Raw genomic sequence first — 17,739 nt, forward strand, 5'->3', positions numbered from 1 at the left:
ACCCTTGGAAGTTACAAGTGCAAGTTTTATAAACAACACTGGCCGACATCCTGCGCGCACATCTCGGCTGCATGAAAAGGGTTGTCCTTGCTGTCAGGCGTTGATTAGCCATCCAGCGTGATGTGGTCATGGCTGTCTCCCTGTCTCAGTGGGAGGTCGGCAGGACTTGATGGATGTCTCTCTTTTGAGATTGTACAGTCCTGTGGCGTGGGAGGAGGACCTGGCCCCGCTTATTTATTCATGCTGGGCTCCTTTCTGCTTTGTCTAAAATGGTGCAGGACCTCCCTCCACAGCACGACTCCATCATTTCTGGATAGAGCTAAGCAGTGCATAAAAGAGAATGAGAAAAGGCAAAAGGAAAAGCACCTCTTCCATTTATGATCCCCAAGCACCTTTTAAGCAAAAAAAAAAAAATCCACTTAGAACTGCATAAGTAGGAAGGGAGAAATCGCTTGATTTCCTACACGAGCACCGAATTTGAGGATAATCTTCACAGTACGTCGTCGCAGGATGTATTTCTCCCAGACTCTGGGACTAAAATACACACACACAGGGATGTGCGTGTAAAAAAAGACAAACGTTTATGGCAACAAAAAAGCACCCGCAGACAGGTCGTGCATATGCACAAACTCCTCTACTGTTTCATTTTCTTTAGTACAAGCTAAATAAGACTTAAGGACGGCCAATCCTAATAAATAGGAGAAAACAAAGACGGAAATGACCCATTCAGGAGGAGAAAGCAGTCTCTCTCTCTCTCCTTTACTATATTCCCTCATGATTCTGGCAAGACCACTGGGAGATTGATGTCTCTGTCTTTTTCATACCTTCTGTGACTGCTCAGCGAGGCACCGGGCTCCACGAAACTAGCCAAATTCCTAAATGATGAATGTACACTAGTGCATCCACTGGGACAAGAAACGAATCTAATATCTGCCGAGAGAGGAGGTTGATATTGAAAATCATCTGGAATTTTGCCTGGCCTGATATTGGAAATCCTTATTCTAATTGCATGAATGAATTGAATGCTCTGTTTTGATAAATCCACTCTGCCAGCAAGGGAATTGTATAAATGAAGCATCACAGATCCGTTTGTGTTTACCGCATGTGTGTGTGTGTGTTTGTGAGTGTGTCTGTGCCCGTAAGTCATTTTCATACCCGTCCTGTGCCGTTCTTGATTGCTTGTTTACTCAAGCAAAAACTCTGTTCACAATGTTAACATATAAAATAAATGAAACTCTGACGAGATCTTCCACCCACATATTACAACATATCAAATAGTCGTAAGAGGAACATTTTTCAAAATATCAGTCACCTTATGGAGAAATGGGAGGCAGCATATCAGTATAGAAAACCATTTTTATTTCTCATAAGGCTGTCCTGTAATGTACTTATAGCTACTGGGGGATAACTATGTTTCTCCTTTGTGACTAATACTTTCTCACTGTCACTTTGAATAAATCATCTCTCTGGTGTGTGTAAGAGGAACATCTACATTACAGACACTCTCACCCGTGACCACTCTCCGCTGCAGAAACGTAATTGTCCTATTATGGTCAGAGTTTCTCTGATGTGTCTGAGGGGAAAGGTCACGGGTGGGTGTTGCTGCTTTCTTTAGTGAGGCAGTTCTATACAGTGTTTTCCTCAGCTTTACTGAAACAACAAGCGCTTTCTGGAGTAACCAAACAACATTGCTGAATGACAAAAGTGAGCAGAACTTATTTTTATGATTCCGTTGTGGCTTTTTCCCCCAATGCGAAGCAGTCCTAGACACACCGCACCGTGACGACAGCCTCTGGCTCACGTTCAAGGGTTATTCAGGATTCCAACACGGGCTTGAAATCTGTAAATATATTTTTCAGCTTCTTGGATCTGTCAGCTTAACATGTAATGTATTTATATATGTGTATATATACACAAATTATCTTACATACAAAGAAAAGAAGTGCTCATGAATTTACACTGGGCATGCCCACCAATAAAAGTCAGAATGTTCGTCGTGGAGGATGAGCGTGAGGCCATGGGGTTGACCCTAAAGCCTCTCTGAGAGTCTTCATTAATCGACCTTTCTAGCGGTAACAGCTGACAGTGTCCTCGGTGCAGCCACAACAAAGCGATCAGCCTCAGGTAGTGAGTCAAATACAAATGCTTTCCACACAGAAATAAAAATAAACCGACGTAATTTCCCCCAATGTGCCCTCAGTTCCACAGATTCAGGTTCAGGTCTATGAAAGTTTGCCAACAAGTTCACCCTCAGATGGGCGGGGAGAACGTCTTCAAATTATGTTTTAACAACCTCTAAATAGCCCCTGCTAAGCTTCTTCAGTTCTGAATAGGGAAACCGAGTGAGGGAAGAGTAGGTCAGAAACTGGCCACAGCTGTGTGGAAGAGGAGAGTCACCAACATGGAGCTCATTGATCAAACACGGGATTAGTCTGGTTTCAAATCCTTGGCACCACGCGAGCAAAGCTGTTTTATCTGGGTGGATATCCTTTCTATGGTCCCAGGTAATCCAGTCAGTAGCCGTGGATGTAATAGTTTTAGTCCATTCGATGAGAAGAGAAAGGGTACATGAGGGGAAGGAGCCTGGCGCTGAGCCCTGCAATGGGAGCTCTCTGTTAGGTCCTGGGATGAATCTGCAACACAGAGGAAGAAGAGGAGAGGAGAGAAAACACACATATGCTTAGATCGAACAAAGGCATACAAGTGTGTGAGGATTAGACCCCGAGGAATTGCTTCGTTCGCACGTTTAAAAAAAACCCCCAAAAAACGAGGGGAGTCTTTTGAGCTGTGGAGGCTTTGTACAGCCCCGTCTCACCTCCTGATTTATGCTGTGACAGAAAACGGAAAAACAGACAGCTTATATGCTTGGAAACCACACTGAAGATGGAGGGTTATTTGGCATTTTTATGTGTACCAGGATAAATCAGCAAAATTCTTTGCATAGGAAATCCTGGTGTGTTTCCATGCTGTGCATGTCTGCTTCATGGTATAATTTTTAGCATATTTTTGCCTTTAACATTGAGCAGTTTTGCAGGCCCCCTCACAGCCTGCTGCAGCACCTTCATTTGAACCTTAATAGTCAGCCAGCCAATTTCAAACGACCTGATAAAATAACGTTGGCTTTTCTAAATGGGATTGGGGGCCCCTGCTGTGGAGTCTGAGCTGTCTCGCCATGACTCTGGTTCAGGGACTCTTATTCAGCCCCAGTTGCAGATCTGGACACTTTTCAATGCTCCGTTGTACAGCCTTGAGACTGCTATTGAAAGTCCTGCTTTTCAGCATCCTGCTCATCCTGAAGCTCAATAAAAATGGTGCGCACGATGTCTGCAACAGTTACAGTTGTCGAGTTCCTTAATCTCTTTTTATTGTCGCAACAAAAGCATGAAAGAGTTTCATCACATTTCTGACTTATGTTACTGCTTTAAGAGTTTACATTAAAGAAACATCATGTTTCTCGCGCACGGCGGTGCCAATTAGAAATCCCATAATCCTCTTCAACAAAGAAACACACTCATGGCATTTCCAGCAGTCTTGGCAGGTGGCAACCAGGTGTATGAATTTAATTATGGAGGGTGCTGTGTTGGACTCTGTAATCTCTAACTCACAGTCAGAGCTCCAGTAACTTGTACATGCCAGTAAGCAAGCCATGTGACTTTATTAGCTCTCCTTCCTCAGTAACAGTAATGTGCACCTATATTCACTCATTCCATTTATGAGGAGGTCTTATGATTAATATCTGAAACCATACGAAAACATGTGCATCTGAAAATATAATGCAGTGCAGCCATAACACCGACAGACTTGACAGAATAATTGAATGCAGCGGCAAAGTAAGAATTTTAGCAGGCCATTTATTTCATCTTTGAGCCGTAATTCAATTTTGTTGCAAAACACCGATTTGACACCAGTTGTAAATGAACATCAGCTCATTTATGCAATTTTCAAGAGCCAAGAATCATCCATTATTCTGCCTTTCTTCCCAGCAGAGTGGTGGATTTTGTCTTCAGGACATTTAGTATTTAAAAAATATATATCTAAAGATTTTTTTCTGGTTTCTCTGCAACATTTCTGGCAGATACCTTAGTCTGGGGCAGATATAGACAGTTTTTTGTTGACAGTATTTCAAGAAAATCTGTAACGTGTCTTCTTTTTAAAACATATACCAGATATTAATGCATTATCTGTATAAACTAACAGTAGAAGGAAAATACATTTAAAATGTCAGCTGGACACAGAATTGTTCATTCCAAATAATGTTCATTTTAGCATCTATTTTATCCAGTAGCATTTTAATATTTTGTTTACTTCTTTTATAACTTATATGCTGTCAGTTGCACAATTGTAAACATTTCATGTAAAGAGAATTTTATAGATTTTACTTAAAGATGCAAATACAACTTCTGGAAAAAAGAAGCGTGTGAGTGGTAACAATCACACTGACTTATTTGTGTTTTAGGGATTTTTTTTTTAATGCAGTCGTTAAATCGTCTGACAGGAACAGCAGGATTGATGTAGTCACCTTTTTAACTCTTTTGAATAATTCACCGCAGCTGTTATTATGTATGCTTTAAATAGCTACTCGGATTTAATATTTCCTCCTCCGGGTCTCTTTGTCTGTATAGATTCTCAATTTTTCCCAATGATTTTAAACACTCCCCCCCCCCCCCCCCCTCTGGGCTCATCTGTCCAGCACTTGCATATGTATGATCTACTGTCTGGTGACATATCAAAATTACCTCTGCCAGAACAAAAGCAGTAACAGGTTACACCACTGAGGATCACTTTCGGTCTGAAATGCAATCCACCAGAGGTTTGTTAGCGGGAAGAGAAGGGTTGTATGCAAATGTCGTCATTTCAACCCACATATGCATGTAAGAGCAACTAAAAGTGTCCTCTGTTCTTTTTTGTCCCCTTCAAGCAAACAGTGCAGCGAGCACAAGTGGAACGCTCAAGGATTTCCTGCCTGTTCCCATCTTTGCTGGCAACTTAGGTGTCTGCATTCTAATTTGCTGGGTGCATTAAATTGCAATTTGCTCAGACTTCAGTTAGTAAAAAGACCCAAGGACAATTGCCTTAACAAAAGGATTTAGTGCAAACACAGCCTACCCTTTCCCCTTTCTTGTTTAGTGCTGAACAAATCAATCATGCTTGCTCAGAAACCACTTGAAATAGCACTAAAGAGGACCCTCTGAAAACAGAAGACTCCAGACAAGAAAATACATCAAGATCCATTTAATGTGACATTGACAATGGATAAAGAAAAGCAAATGAACATAAATTAATCAGCAGCACTTGGAATGAACTCCTTCACCATTACTATGTATAAATATGTCATAAGGATGACAATCTGGGCACTTTTGGGAGTCTGAACCGCATCTGTCAGCTTAGAGTCTCATCCTTTAAACAAAGTGGATATCTCAAACAATGCACTGTTTATGATTAGTTTATAATTTTTCTGTTTGTCATCGTGATGACATTATACAAAGCTGAAGGAGAAAGAAGCGTTGTCAGGCTCAGAGATGGAACGAATCATTCCTGGGTGAAGCTGGACTGTATGCGGCACGGCCGTTTGGAGTTCATTTTGATCAACTTCAGAGCTCGATCTCCAGATTTGACAAATTAGATGGTGAAGCATCTGCTGGCAGGTCACTTTTGCTCTCGGGCTATCTCACAGATGGGCTACATCCTGTCACAGTGTGTTATTTTGCTTGAAAAAGTGCCCTCTGCTCCTTTTAATAAGGGACTTGCGGCACACTGAACAGCAAGTAAATCATGTCAGACTAGCTGGAGATGGAACACACTGAAAAGTGTGAAAGATGGTGCTCCACTTAAATGTAACGCTTTGCACTCACTAATCTGAACACTAGTGGAAATATTGTGTCTTTATACAGTTTAAACAACTTCTGTAGATGAATAAGAAACGTTTGCTGCAGTGTGAAATCACTAGAAAAAGTTCAAATTCATGGGATGCGGGATGACGCTCGTATTAGATATGTATCACATTCTCGCTTTGATAGTGACAACATATTGATATTCACTCTAGTACACTAACAATGAGGTTATTAAATGAATGTAATTTTTTTTCTCGCTATCATCAAACGGGGAGAAGAATGAATAAGAGAAAAGATGCTTCGATTACAGCCTCTCTCATTCTGCCTGTCTCTTTTAAGGTGCGTAATTGTTTGGAGGGAGCAGAAATGGATTGATCTATTTAGCCAGTGGAGCGGGTAATGCAGATCTATGGTGGGCGAGTGTTTTGGAAGGTGCTCCCCAGCCTCGCTCTCACTGTGACTTCCACAAACAATAGGGCCTGCCTTGTCTGCTGATACAGAACAGGCAATGAAGGGCTCCCTCTCTGAAAGACATAAAGAAAGAAAAGAAGAAACATGGGTGTCAGGCACTGGCTTTTTGCTTCTTGCTTCTTACTTTGAATGCCAATTTTTTGTGAACGATGATGATGATGAAGCCTGTCTTTGGCTGTACATGTACGCACGCCTGTCTCATTGTGTTTCACTTGCGCGTTTCAGAACCAAATAAAAACTTCTAGGTGGAACAAAATGACTAGGAAAAAGAAAACACGCCGCTGTGTTGTGAGTTTGGTGGCTTGTAAAGGAACAAATACAAATGAGGCAATTTGGCCTGAGAGGCAGGTGAATGAGGAATGTTGATTAAAAAAGAGAGCAGAGTGCAGGATAAAAGCCCTTTCATGTAGCCTGTGGGCTATGCTGTGTGCTGATAGCTGCTTCAACAAGACCCTCTGAGGGGGATCAGGACATCAAGTGGCCTCTGATAAGAAGCCACACAATGAAAAGGGAAGAGATCTGCCCGCCAGCCTCAGTTGTGCACACATGAGTGTACCCGTACAAACACAGACATATCAAACACATCAAACATGTGCGTGCATACACAACTAGGAGCACACACACATGGAGGAGCAAGTAGCATGTCACAGATTAGTGCCTAATGGGATTGGCAGACCGGTGCAAGGCGCTGTAATCAAACCCACACAGTGGCCGATAGCAAAAAACAGGACATGGAACAAAGGAGGCAATGAAAGGAAGAAGGACAGATCCTGCCATTACACACTGATCACAGACAGCAAGGTTCTGCTAAGAGGCGGACCCGACTCTGTGTGTGTGTGTGTGTGTTTCTACAGTGCTCTGTGAATGCGCTGCTATAGCATGCTGTATGCATATGTATGTTAAGCCATCTGCGCACTAAACATTTTACTGATACATGAGCCACAGTTTCTGTAAAAAACTTTGCAGCAACTTGCTTATTATTTATGCGTGCTCTGCCTGCGCTTGGTGATAAATATTTACAGTGGGTGGCGGTGCGATCAGTATTTGTGTCACGCCTGCCTAATCATGCACAGCATGTAAACACACACTTGATTATTTCGCACTGAGTATTTGGGTTAATGGGAAGTCATTGAACATGAGTTGGTCCCACTCCTACTGCCCAACACTCAAATGCATACAGTGATGTGAGAGAGACGTGAAAACATAGAAGGAAAAAAAAAGAGAACAGCTTAAAAAAAGACTAACCTTTACAGAAGCAAGAATGCAGCTCAATTTCTGTTGACGCATCCTCTGCATTTTGCTTCCGGAAGCTAAAAAGGGGAGTATGGCTGGGTGTTCTGCAAAGAGAGGGTCAAGAAAAGAAGGACACGTGTGTATTCGGTAGAAAAGCACCTTCAGGCCTGACCTTTTTACGCTCTTCTCTTAAGATTTTGACATTAGACCAAAGCCATGTGACAGTATAGCTTTTCCATCTTTTGTGCGCAGAAATTAACAAACTCGATTTCTGCATCTCAAGAGAGTAAATAAATAAAATAGGATTCACTGCCTCTACTTTACTGTGCCAAAATCTTGAGCCACCCTGCATTGCTTTATATTTTGTTAGGAAAATAGCTAATAGGTGCAATGATTTATTGAAATCTGCAAACATACATTTAGGACAAAAAAAATGCATTTTTTTTCTATGCAAGTATCCCTTTACTGCTCTGGCAATGTGACTGGGATCATTGTCATGCTCGAAAGTGAAGCTGTAATCAATCAGATGCTTTTCCAGGTATTATTCCAACATAGATCCAAATCTGATGGTAATTGCTCTTTTAATAATTCCAACAATCTCCAACACCACTAAACCATGACAGAGCCTCCACCGTGTTTTACAGATGGCTGTGGACCCTCACTGTTGTGCTCATTCCTGATACATACTGATGATAATCTGAAGCAAATTTGGATTCAGCACTCCGTTAGACTTTTCAGTTCAGTTGTTGTGCAATTTGGCGTACGCCAGCCTCTTCTCCCTGTTTCTCTTCATTAAGATCAGATTATTGACAACCACACTTCCACTGAGACTGAACATTTCTGATGAAGCTTTAGAGGACAGTAGATCAGCTGAATAGCCAGAGGCATCTCTCAGGTCTTGGCTGGATTTCTTTTCCTATTTCTTAAGGACATTAGATACTGTTCACCTGCTTTTTGGGCCTGTCAGTTCTTTGTTTGTCCTCTACTTGCCTGGTGTCCTAAATTGTTTTAACACAATGCACACCATGTTGACAATAGCACTTTGGGAATGACCTTGTTGGTGCAAAAATATTCTATGCCTGTTAAACCGTGTTATCGTAAGTGTTTTTCATAGTTTTGACTAAAGAATTAGGAAGAAGTCACATGCTTTTGCAAAAGGCTGCTAGTCATAAAGTGTCTAAAGATATGATTTATAATTGGTTCTTTGCTAAGTTGTCTGCAATGTGGCAATATAATAATATAATACAGATGCGGTTCATATAATACTATTTGGCTGATTTATGAGTCAGTGTTAAGCGACTCATCCAAAACACAAAACAGAGAGCGCAGGTATAAGGGCTGGACTGGAGAATTAGTGAAAAAGAATTGTCAGAAAGCCTGCCCAAGACATTTTTAAATACCTGCCTCCTTTGAAGTGAAATACAAAGAAATGACAGGTTGCTCAAGACTTTTGAACAGTACTGTTCATAAGATCATTTTAAATCGACTTTCTTCACATTATGCAGTGGGCTGCATTGATACTTCTAGATGCATTCTAAAGAGTAAACCAAGTACTGCACCTTACCTTGACAAGCTGGCAAGACCCCATTCGATCAACTTCTTTCTGAAAATTTTAAGCCTGCGATGGCTGTGAGGGGCCCCTTTGAAAGCTTTATGTCTATTTGCTGGCACATAAATCTACAGAACAACCTTGGGAAGCCCCATGACGTCTAGCCTTCACTGGCTGTTCCCCGTTTCTCTACTATCACATTAGCCTCTGCTGCTATTCAAAGTCATTGTCACCAAGCACTGGAAGGGAGAAAGGGGGTCAATTAAGTGAATACAAATCAGGTGATCAACTTGTCACAGTGCTGGACTGCTGGCTTCGAGGACTAAACTGCATTATTTTTGCATACTGCAATCGAAGTGAGTGCGCAAAGCTGAAAAAGCAGTGGAGGAGCAGAGCAGCCATTAACTTTATGTCGTTGACAAGTGTGGCCTGAGGCAGATCCCACCTGTTTGTTTACCACCTGCTTTATATTTATTTTTTTTACTACTATGGGCCATTAGATAGGTTGCTTACACTGAACAAAACCAACCTTGTTATAGAGAGGGCACAGCTTTTGGATGAATTTCTTTACAGTGCTATTTCAGCACATTTATATGGGTTTGAAAATCTGCGTTTCAATGTGTGCAGCAGCAGGCAGTTGACAAGTTCAAGAAAAACGATTAAATTTTAAGTTGTCTGGCTATATGCAATGCATTGTGTGGAAACGGTGTAAGTGTGCCGTGTCGTATGGTTGGTTAGGTGTGCATTTCTACTCGCAGCACAGAAATGACAAACACATGCGTGTAAAGTATGCGTAGAATAGCTTCTCTGTATTATGAGAGTATGTGTGTGCATGCAGATGTAGGCAGCTGAACTTAAGTGTGTGTGATTTCTCACCCTTGTGGTCTTGATTTTGTTCCCAGAGGAGCACATCCATCCAGAGTTGTCAGGCAGAGTCTTACACTCTTCTCCCTCCAGACACGGTTCCATCTCACACCACCATTTCCCAATTACAATGGACGCTGTGAAAGATGAGCACAGACACATAACAAAGCAGCATTAGTTTAGACACATAGTTCCCTGCCCTCCAGCCCCGCATCCACTCATAAACTGGACTTCTCTTCTACTTGAAACATGAAATACAGAAGGAAAAAGAAATAACTAAAATGGGAAAAAGATTTATTTGTGCCTGCATGTGTTTCACTTCAGTACAGCTGTTATTGCTGGTTCCCTCCACTCCTCTGCTCTTTGTTTCACTGTGTGTGTTTCCTCTTCATTGTGTGATCCGTGTGCAAAGTTCCACACACAAAGAACAGAGCGGGAAAGACAGTGACTTTAAAGTAAAGACAGCCACAGCTGAGGTGGAGAACAGGGAAAAATGAGTGTTTAAATAATAAGTCAAGTGTCAAAATCACAATTGTTGGGATTAAATCTGTAACATATTTACTGTATGTACATATGATTTATCACAAATCCCATTTCACTCCCCTGTGAATGTAATATTATGTTCTCTGTTTGCATTTGTTTCATGTGTCATGTTCAAAGTACGTTACTCATACCTAACTTAGTGGAACCATAGTGGAATTTTCACTAAGAATGAAATGAAGTACTTGAAAAGGCACTGCAGGCTAGTAATGGTAATGACAAGACTTGAAGAAATGGAAGCAGGATGCATTGAAAAGCAACAAATTCAGTTTGTAAAATGTGGGGATAAATCACTGTTTAAAGGACTAATTTAAAAAAATTGTGTTATTTTCAAGATTGTGTTTTTCAAATAGGCATGGAAAGCATAAAATGTATAGTAACATACAATTTAAAAACATAAGGATTAGTATTCGAAATGTGGGTGGAATCGCACATGCAGAAAACTCCCACACAAACATATTTGGTGTGCAAATTATCCACACAGGCAGAATTGTGAGCACTTACACAGAAGCAGCCACACATTATATTACGAGCATCTCCAGAGGAACATCCAGCAGTGTCTCTAAATGAATATTTTTCCTCCTCTTTGGCCTCAGAGCAATTGTATTGTTGCTGCATGGGTACTTTAGCTGTTGACAATAATGTCTTATACCAACAGAAATTAATCATTATTTTGTTTTGATATAGCTACATTGCATGAAGGGGAGCAATCTCATTTTTAATCAAAACTAATTGCCTCTCATCAACTGAATTCTTCCTCCAGCTATTTAACAAAAGCAAATATGTTCTCATCTTCACAACAAGATGTCTTTCCCTCCCCTTTTTCCATTCCTCTTTTTCTCTCTCTCTGTCTGTAGGTACATATATGTTTTGTTTTTACCCAAAGTATATATGGCATGTTAAAGAGCACCATACATGCACTTTCTAACAAGCAAATCTTTTTATGTAATAATTATGGTAAATGGCCTGTATTTGTATAGCTTTTTACTAGTCCCTAAAGACCCCAAAGCGCTTTACACATCCAGTCATCCACCCATTCACACACACATTCACACAGAGTGTTAAAAAAATACTTTGTTATTTCTTCTAATTAACTTACTTCAGTCCATATGTTTTTATAGTTGCAAACCACCAGCCTCCTGGGTGTTTCATAGCTTCTGCGTCACTGAGCATTATAGTGCTTATACCATTGCTACTTGCCAACAAACTGCCATATGTAATACAACTAAAAATATCAGTTACTCATTTTCAAATATAGCTCATTTTGATCTACGCTTCTACATTAAAATCCCTCCTGGTTGTCCCAAGTGCAATACACATTAAAAACTGCATAAATGGGTTTTTCACTGAGAAGCTTCATGTCTTTTTTTTGAGCTTGTCGTTGGTGGTTACACAAACAACTCTAGTTCTCGCGAACTTACACTGAGGCTCAGCTATTCCTTCCTTTGCCTACGGTTTGATACATGGATTAATCAGGTTACTAAATGCTAATCTTAAGCTTACAACCAATAAGAATTTTAAATGGCCATCATCTAAGACTGCTAAATTATGGAATTTACTTTTCTTTTATTGATTAATAACAAAATCACAAGTTCTTCGCTTGATCTGATTGATTCAAGTGGGTGTGAATGTATCAAATTGATTTTTAAACATAAAAGAAAATACCAGAACCAGCCCAAGCTGTAGTTTAGATTCAGTTGAGCATACGGGGTAACATCCTTCCCTGTGCATTTTATATAGTTTTGTAGTATTTTTGTCTTCTAAATTTTTAAATTCCACTCTAGGTTCCCACTGCAATTTGAGTGGCAACCTCTCTTCAAGTTACTGTAAATCCCAGCACAAATCAAAACCAGTCTTTCAAAGTCAAGCTGTGATTCATTTATTAACCATGAAGTTTGAAAAAAGAAACTTTTTGTTTTTCACACTCCTCCGTTAGAGCCTTCTGACAGAAAAAGTTAAAACTTCAAAGCAGGTTTTCAGATGACAAGTGATCTCTTGTCCCAACAGAATTTTTGCAGCATGCACTGTGCTTTCTTAAATTCACTCTTTAAAGAGCATCTTTCCTTTTATCTTGTTGACGCAAAGAGGACGTGAAGGTCAAATTATTGGGTAAGTACAATGAGTTAAAACTGTATCATTTCATTTTCCAAACCTTGTTTTTTTTTTCTGAACCATTTGGAAAATATACTTTTTTTTACCCTCCAGCATGTGTTGCCAAGGTTACAGACCAACCACCAATCAATTGTGAGCATGAGCAACATGCCGTCTCTACCTGATGGAAGAAGACTGTTAAAGTGCCGTCCCTCACAGCACAGAGTGTGCTACAGTTCAGTGTGAACCAACACACACATACATATACACCAGAGAGAGACTGGACCACTGCTGTTCAGTAAACTCACCATGTTATGTTGTCTCCTCCTTCATTTTTTCCCCTCCATGAGCCCCAAGAATACTAAATACAGGAACGAGAGCATCCACTAACCGGCTGTAAATTCTCCCTTTGGCTTCCCCTGTGGCTGTTTACCTTATATACTAATTACATGTTGGTCCACCATAAACTGTGCTTCCTTATCTTGGCTTTCTCCGTGTCTTAAATATTTCCCATGTTTAATTGTGTTCACATTGAGCTGTTTTAGGTGTCAAATCATAAGTATGCAGGAAGCTTTCATTAAGTTGCAAATCAGAACTAGACTTGAGGAGATGTGTTTAATCATTTCTACTGAGTGATGATGATGTGCCGTGGTGTTACCATTCTGCTAGTCCCATCCCGTCACTCCAGAGAGTGAACAGGAAACCAAAAAGTTGTTTTTCAATACCCCAACAACCCAGGAGGATTTATAGCCAACAATGTGAATGCTGAGTTCACTTGAAATTGAAGAACGGTAAAGGAGTGCCTGGCAAAACAAAAATCAATTCCTTTAAACCAAACCAGGAAGACAAACAAAAAACAGGAAAAGGCAGAAAAAGAAAGATGAATAAAAAGAAGAAAAAACAAGGTGGGAGATTAAAAAGCTGCATCACATGAGAACTGCTTAGCAGTGAATTGACTTTCTTCTAACCCTGAAATGCTTCCACATGAAGTAGATTGTTCATACAGCAGTCTAAAAAAACGCATTGAATGCAAAAAGTTTGTTTTTCTGTTTTTTATTCATCCCTCAATTTTCCTTTCGTTTAGGGGCAGCTGTAGCTCAGAAGGTCAGTGGCTCGAACCGTGGCTCCTCCAGCGAGGATGTCAAAGTATCCTTGGGCAAGCTGAACCCCAAATTGGCCCTGATGCATCTATTGGAGTGTAAGAGGGTGTGTAAATCTTAGACAAAAGCGCTCGAAGGAATAAAATGAAGTGCTATGGGGTGAATGAGGCTTGTGGAAGGCAGCAGTTTGAGCACACAGCTGGAGCAGAAAAGCACTATGCGTGTACCAGTCCACTTTATTAATGACTAATGTAAAAATATGCAGTGTTTATAATTAGGGAAGAGCCATAATTCTAGCTGACTGTTCGCACTTGTTACTTGTTGATTATTAATGATTTTTTTTGCTAATTTGTAAATGGTTATTATATTGAAGAACATTTAGTAACACTGATATGAGGCCTCATTTTCAGTACTGTACAAAAGTCTTAAGCTACCCCTCATTTTTTATATTTCGCCAAATTAAAGAACATTTTCAGAAAGAAACTGATTGAATTGCCAGCCTGTCATTGTGAGATAAGGACTTGGTTTACTTTGAAATCCATCTATAAGTTTCAGTTTATCCACCCATCATTTATTTGCCTTTTGGTTTCAAGGAGCCAGACTTTATTGCAATTCTTAAAGTGGTCTTTACTGGGTTTCCTGAAGGGCAAAGGTTTTCTTTTGACATTGGCAGCTTTTTCACTCATTGTACCATTTTTAGAAGATTTTCTTTGCCTGTTTTTTGTTTGCTTGTTAAGTTACTTAACCTTAATCTATGAATCACTCAAGAATAAATAAGGCACCTTGCTCAAGGACTGAATCAGTTTAGTGTGTAACAGACACTTAAATTGTATCTTAGTCACTCTGTTACTTGTCACAAAAACACACAATTTCTTTCCATTCTTTAGTTGAACCTAGGAAAAATGCCAAAGATCAAACAGTTGGACAGGCATAAAATAGTGTTTTTGAAACAACAAGTAGAGGTAAAGAGGTATTAGCTGAAAACCTGGCATATATTGTCATGGTGTGCAGTGGGTTCTTAAAAATTTTTGATGAAAGTTGTAGAGGACGAACAATGACGCAGCAGGACTAAAAATCTACAGTAGAACAATATAAGAAAGTCTGAGAGACGCATCTGACCCTTCAGTTGGTCTACTTACTGTTCAGTTAAGCTTCAGCAGAAATGGTCTCAGCTGAGGGGTTTCTATCAAGAAGCCATTCTTCAGGAAGGTAAACAAGTAGAAAAAGCTGATGTATGTCAAATTACACAAAAATCTGACTGAAAATCAGTGGCAACAGGTATGACTGAGTGACTAATCAAAATTTGGCATCAATATTTATGGAGGAAGTCAGGAGAGAGGTACAACAGTGAGTGTCTACATCCACCTGTAAAACATGCAGTGATGGGAATAACGGCGTTATAAGTAACGGCGTTATTTTTTCAGGAACGAGTAATCTGACTAATTACTATTTCTATCGTTACAATGCCGTTATCATTACTAACAAGAAAATGCTGTTTTTCAACAAACAGATGGTTGAAGTTGTCTTCAGCTTACTGCACCTTATATAAGTTGCACGGAAGCAGCTGAGCTACGTAAGTAATCTGGATGCTACAGCTTTAAGCAGCTGCGCGCGCTCCCGCGGGCGGCAATCACTTTTTGGCACAACACCTGGAGCTAAGGGGCAAAACAATCGCATGAATGCTGCTGTTTGACTGAGGAAGAATAAAGTAGTCGTGGTAAGCCAATCACACGACCACTTCAAGATGACAAAGCAACAAGGTGATATACACCAGTTTTGAAATAGTGTTGATAGGCCACGTAAAACCAGAGTCATGATAAACAATATATACGCGCATTTTTTCCTCAATAGTTTCGTCAGTTTACTGTCTAAGGACAGCGCTAGCAAGCACTCTCTGCCTATGACCAAAAATAAATAAATAAATAAAACAAAACAAAAAACAGTCCTTTCGTGTTGGTGAAAAAATATACATTAAACATGTTTGTGGTTGTTACGCCGCTTTTTCTACTTGGATTTTATGTTTTTTGTCAAATTTTAGATCAGTGGTGTAAATATAGTATATCAAAATGAAAAGATAGCTGTAAATTTAGACATGTCAGGTTTAGAATTAATTACTTTTTCAAAGTAACTTGCCCAACACTGAAAACATGGTGGAGGTTCTGTAATGGCTTGGGATTGCATTTCATCCAATCGTGTTGGAGATCTGGTCAAAACTAATGAAAATATTAATGCACAAAAGTATGATCAGATTTTGAAAGCCATGTAATACCATCCGGGAAGTATATGACTTTCAAGTACTTCATTTTTCAGCATGACGACAATCCCAAACACACTGCCACTCCAGTAAAAGCATTCCTGAATAGAAAAAACACCATCAGTCATGTATGCCTCCTCACCGCTGAGCTTCTTAGACTTGTAGAAACTCTGTTTTTGCCGTAAGTTACTTCCATGTATTTTTGCATATCAATAAACTGCTACATGCATTTCCGATTTTCCTAGCAATATAAAGAAATGGGTGGCTAAAAGTAATGCATATTATTGACCTTTCCTTCCACCTTCAGTTTGTTTGTTTGTTTAGTTGCTTCATTGTAAGCTCTTCTGTACAAGACTTTTTAATGCTAAAATCTGTGCTTTTCATTTGAACTCTCTGATGTTCTTCTAACGTTAACTTAAAATGACCCTTACTTGTTTTGGATTGAACTTGATTGAAACTACACATGAAAGCCCACGGGTTTACATACTGAACTTGGACAATCTATTGCTTATCTGTTTTTTTTATTTTTATTTAAAAAAGCCCCTTTCACTCAATAATTTCCATGTTGTTACATTACAAACATCATTCTGCATATTGAACTTCCAGTGTAACCTTCAATAGTCAGAATCATCTTTTATGTGTGTGTTTATGTGTGTTTTAAAGGAGACAGAAATTGTCTGTGCTCACATCCGTGCATCTTATTTTACAACAGATTATTGTTTGAAAGCCAATCATGCTCTAAAATAATGCATATTGAAACCTTCAGTGAAGAAATAGGTACAGTGATTGAACATAGAGAGAACGCTGCCATTTTTGGGTGTATCACTGCTGTGGATTAAAAATGTATTTAAAAACGATGTACATGTAGTGGACATGTAATGTTACCTTTGTTTTGAGATCAGCTACTACATATGTATATATAATATGTAAGGATTGAGGTATTAGAAAAATAATTGCCAACAAACTACATAGACATTGATAATTCTGGCACCTTAGGCATGTATTTTTTTTCATGGCCTTGTTGTTGGCACTCTTTCTTATTTTGCACTCCCTAGCATGCTCAACCATTCTGTTCTGTTCATTGAGCCTTGGACGAGGAGTATTCACAGTCACCAACAACTGCTTCAAGTTATAATTTTAAGTATCTTTCGCCATTCTTTAGCTTAGAAATTAATTTGTCAGCCAGAGAGAGTGCTAAAACATATCAGCATATCAGCAAACTGAAGCAGTGGTGCAGGGCTGTGGTAAAAAGTATATTGGTATAGTTATTCCACCGCACAGACCACCTGATGTGGAAGAGTCACCATCTCTTAAAAAGGCACTTTATCATAATCTTAATTAACATCTTGACAGCTTCTCATCTTGCAATAAAAGTAAAAATTTAATGAGCAGTGACTATGAAATACATCTTATTAACGTTCATGCTTTAATTTATTATTGCCATCAGTATATTTTTCACTGTATGAGAACAACAATGGCTCAAGAAAACCTCAGAAAGCGCTCTTAGTGACATGTCTTTACACCAGTAGCACAAAGAAAAAACAGACAGTCCCAAGCCCAGTGGGAACACAGACACTACATGTACACGGCTGTGCACCGGCCAGGACATCTGGCTTTGACCTTGACCAATGGAGAAGAGGGATCTCTGGGCTGGGATCCATGCATCACTCTCTGGTGACCACTGACCTCCAACAGTCGTTTTACTTAACTGCTCTCTGTGCAGTCGTCAGCATAGAGGGTATAACCTTTGTTCCAACATCAGCAAACTTTACTCCTCCTCTGTGACGGTTGGGGAGTGAAAGGGGG

At 39.8% G+C, this 17,739-nt stretch overlaps 1 protein-coding gene across 3 annotated transcripts in view; it reads right to left on the reverse strand.

The window, feature by feature from the left end:
• Window positions 1-1,344: 1,344 nt before the first annotated feature.
• The window catches only part of tafa1b (TAFA chemokine like family member 1b), a 123,385-nt gene continuing 106,990 nt past the window's right edge, over window positions 1,345-17,739 (reverse strand). Inside the window, exons 4-6 of one of the 3 annotated variants that reach the window (XM_005731191.1) lie at window positions 9,961-10,085; window positions 7,548-7,639; window positions 1,345-2,633 (exon numbers count right to left, since the gene is read on the reverse strand). In XM_005731191.1, the coding sequence (XP_005731248.1) occupies window positions 7,613-7,639; window positions 9,961-10,085 (152 nt within the window). In that variant the 3' untranslated portion in view covers window positions 1,345-2,633; window positions 7,548-7,612. Of the gene's footprint in view, window positions 2,634-5,236; window positions 6,356-7,547; window positions 7,640-9,960; window positions 10,086-17,739 lie in introns of those variants that run through there. The other 2 variants (XM_005731192.1, XM_005731193.1) reach the window with 2 other exon arrangements.

The sequence above is a fragment of the Pundamilia nyererei genome, unplaced genomic scaffold (genome assembly GCF_000239375.1).
Source record: "Pundamilia nyererei isolate P.nyererei 1_Seehausen unplaced genomic scaffold, PunNye1.0 scaffold00042, whole genome shotgun sequence".
NCBI classification, from domain to species: domain Eukaryota; kingdom Metazoa; phylum Chordata; class Actinopteri; order Cichliformes; family Cichlidae; genus Pundamilia; species Pundamilia nyererei.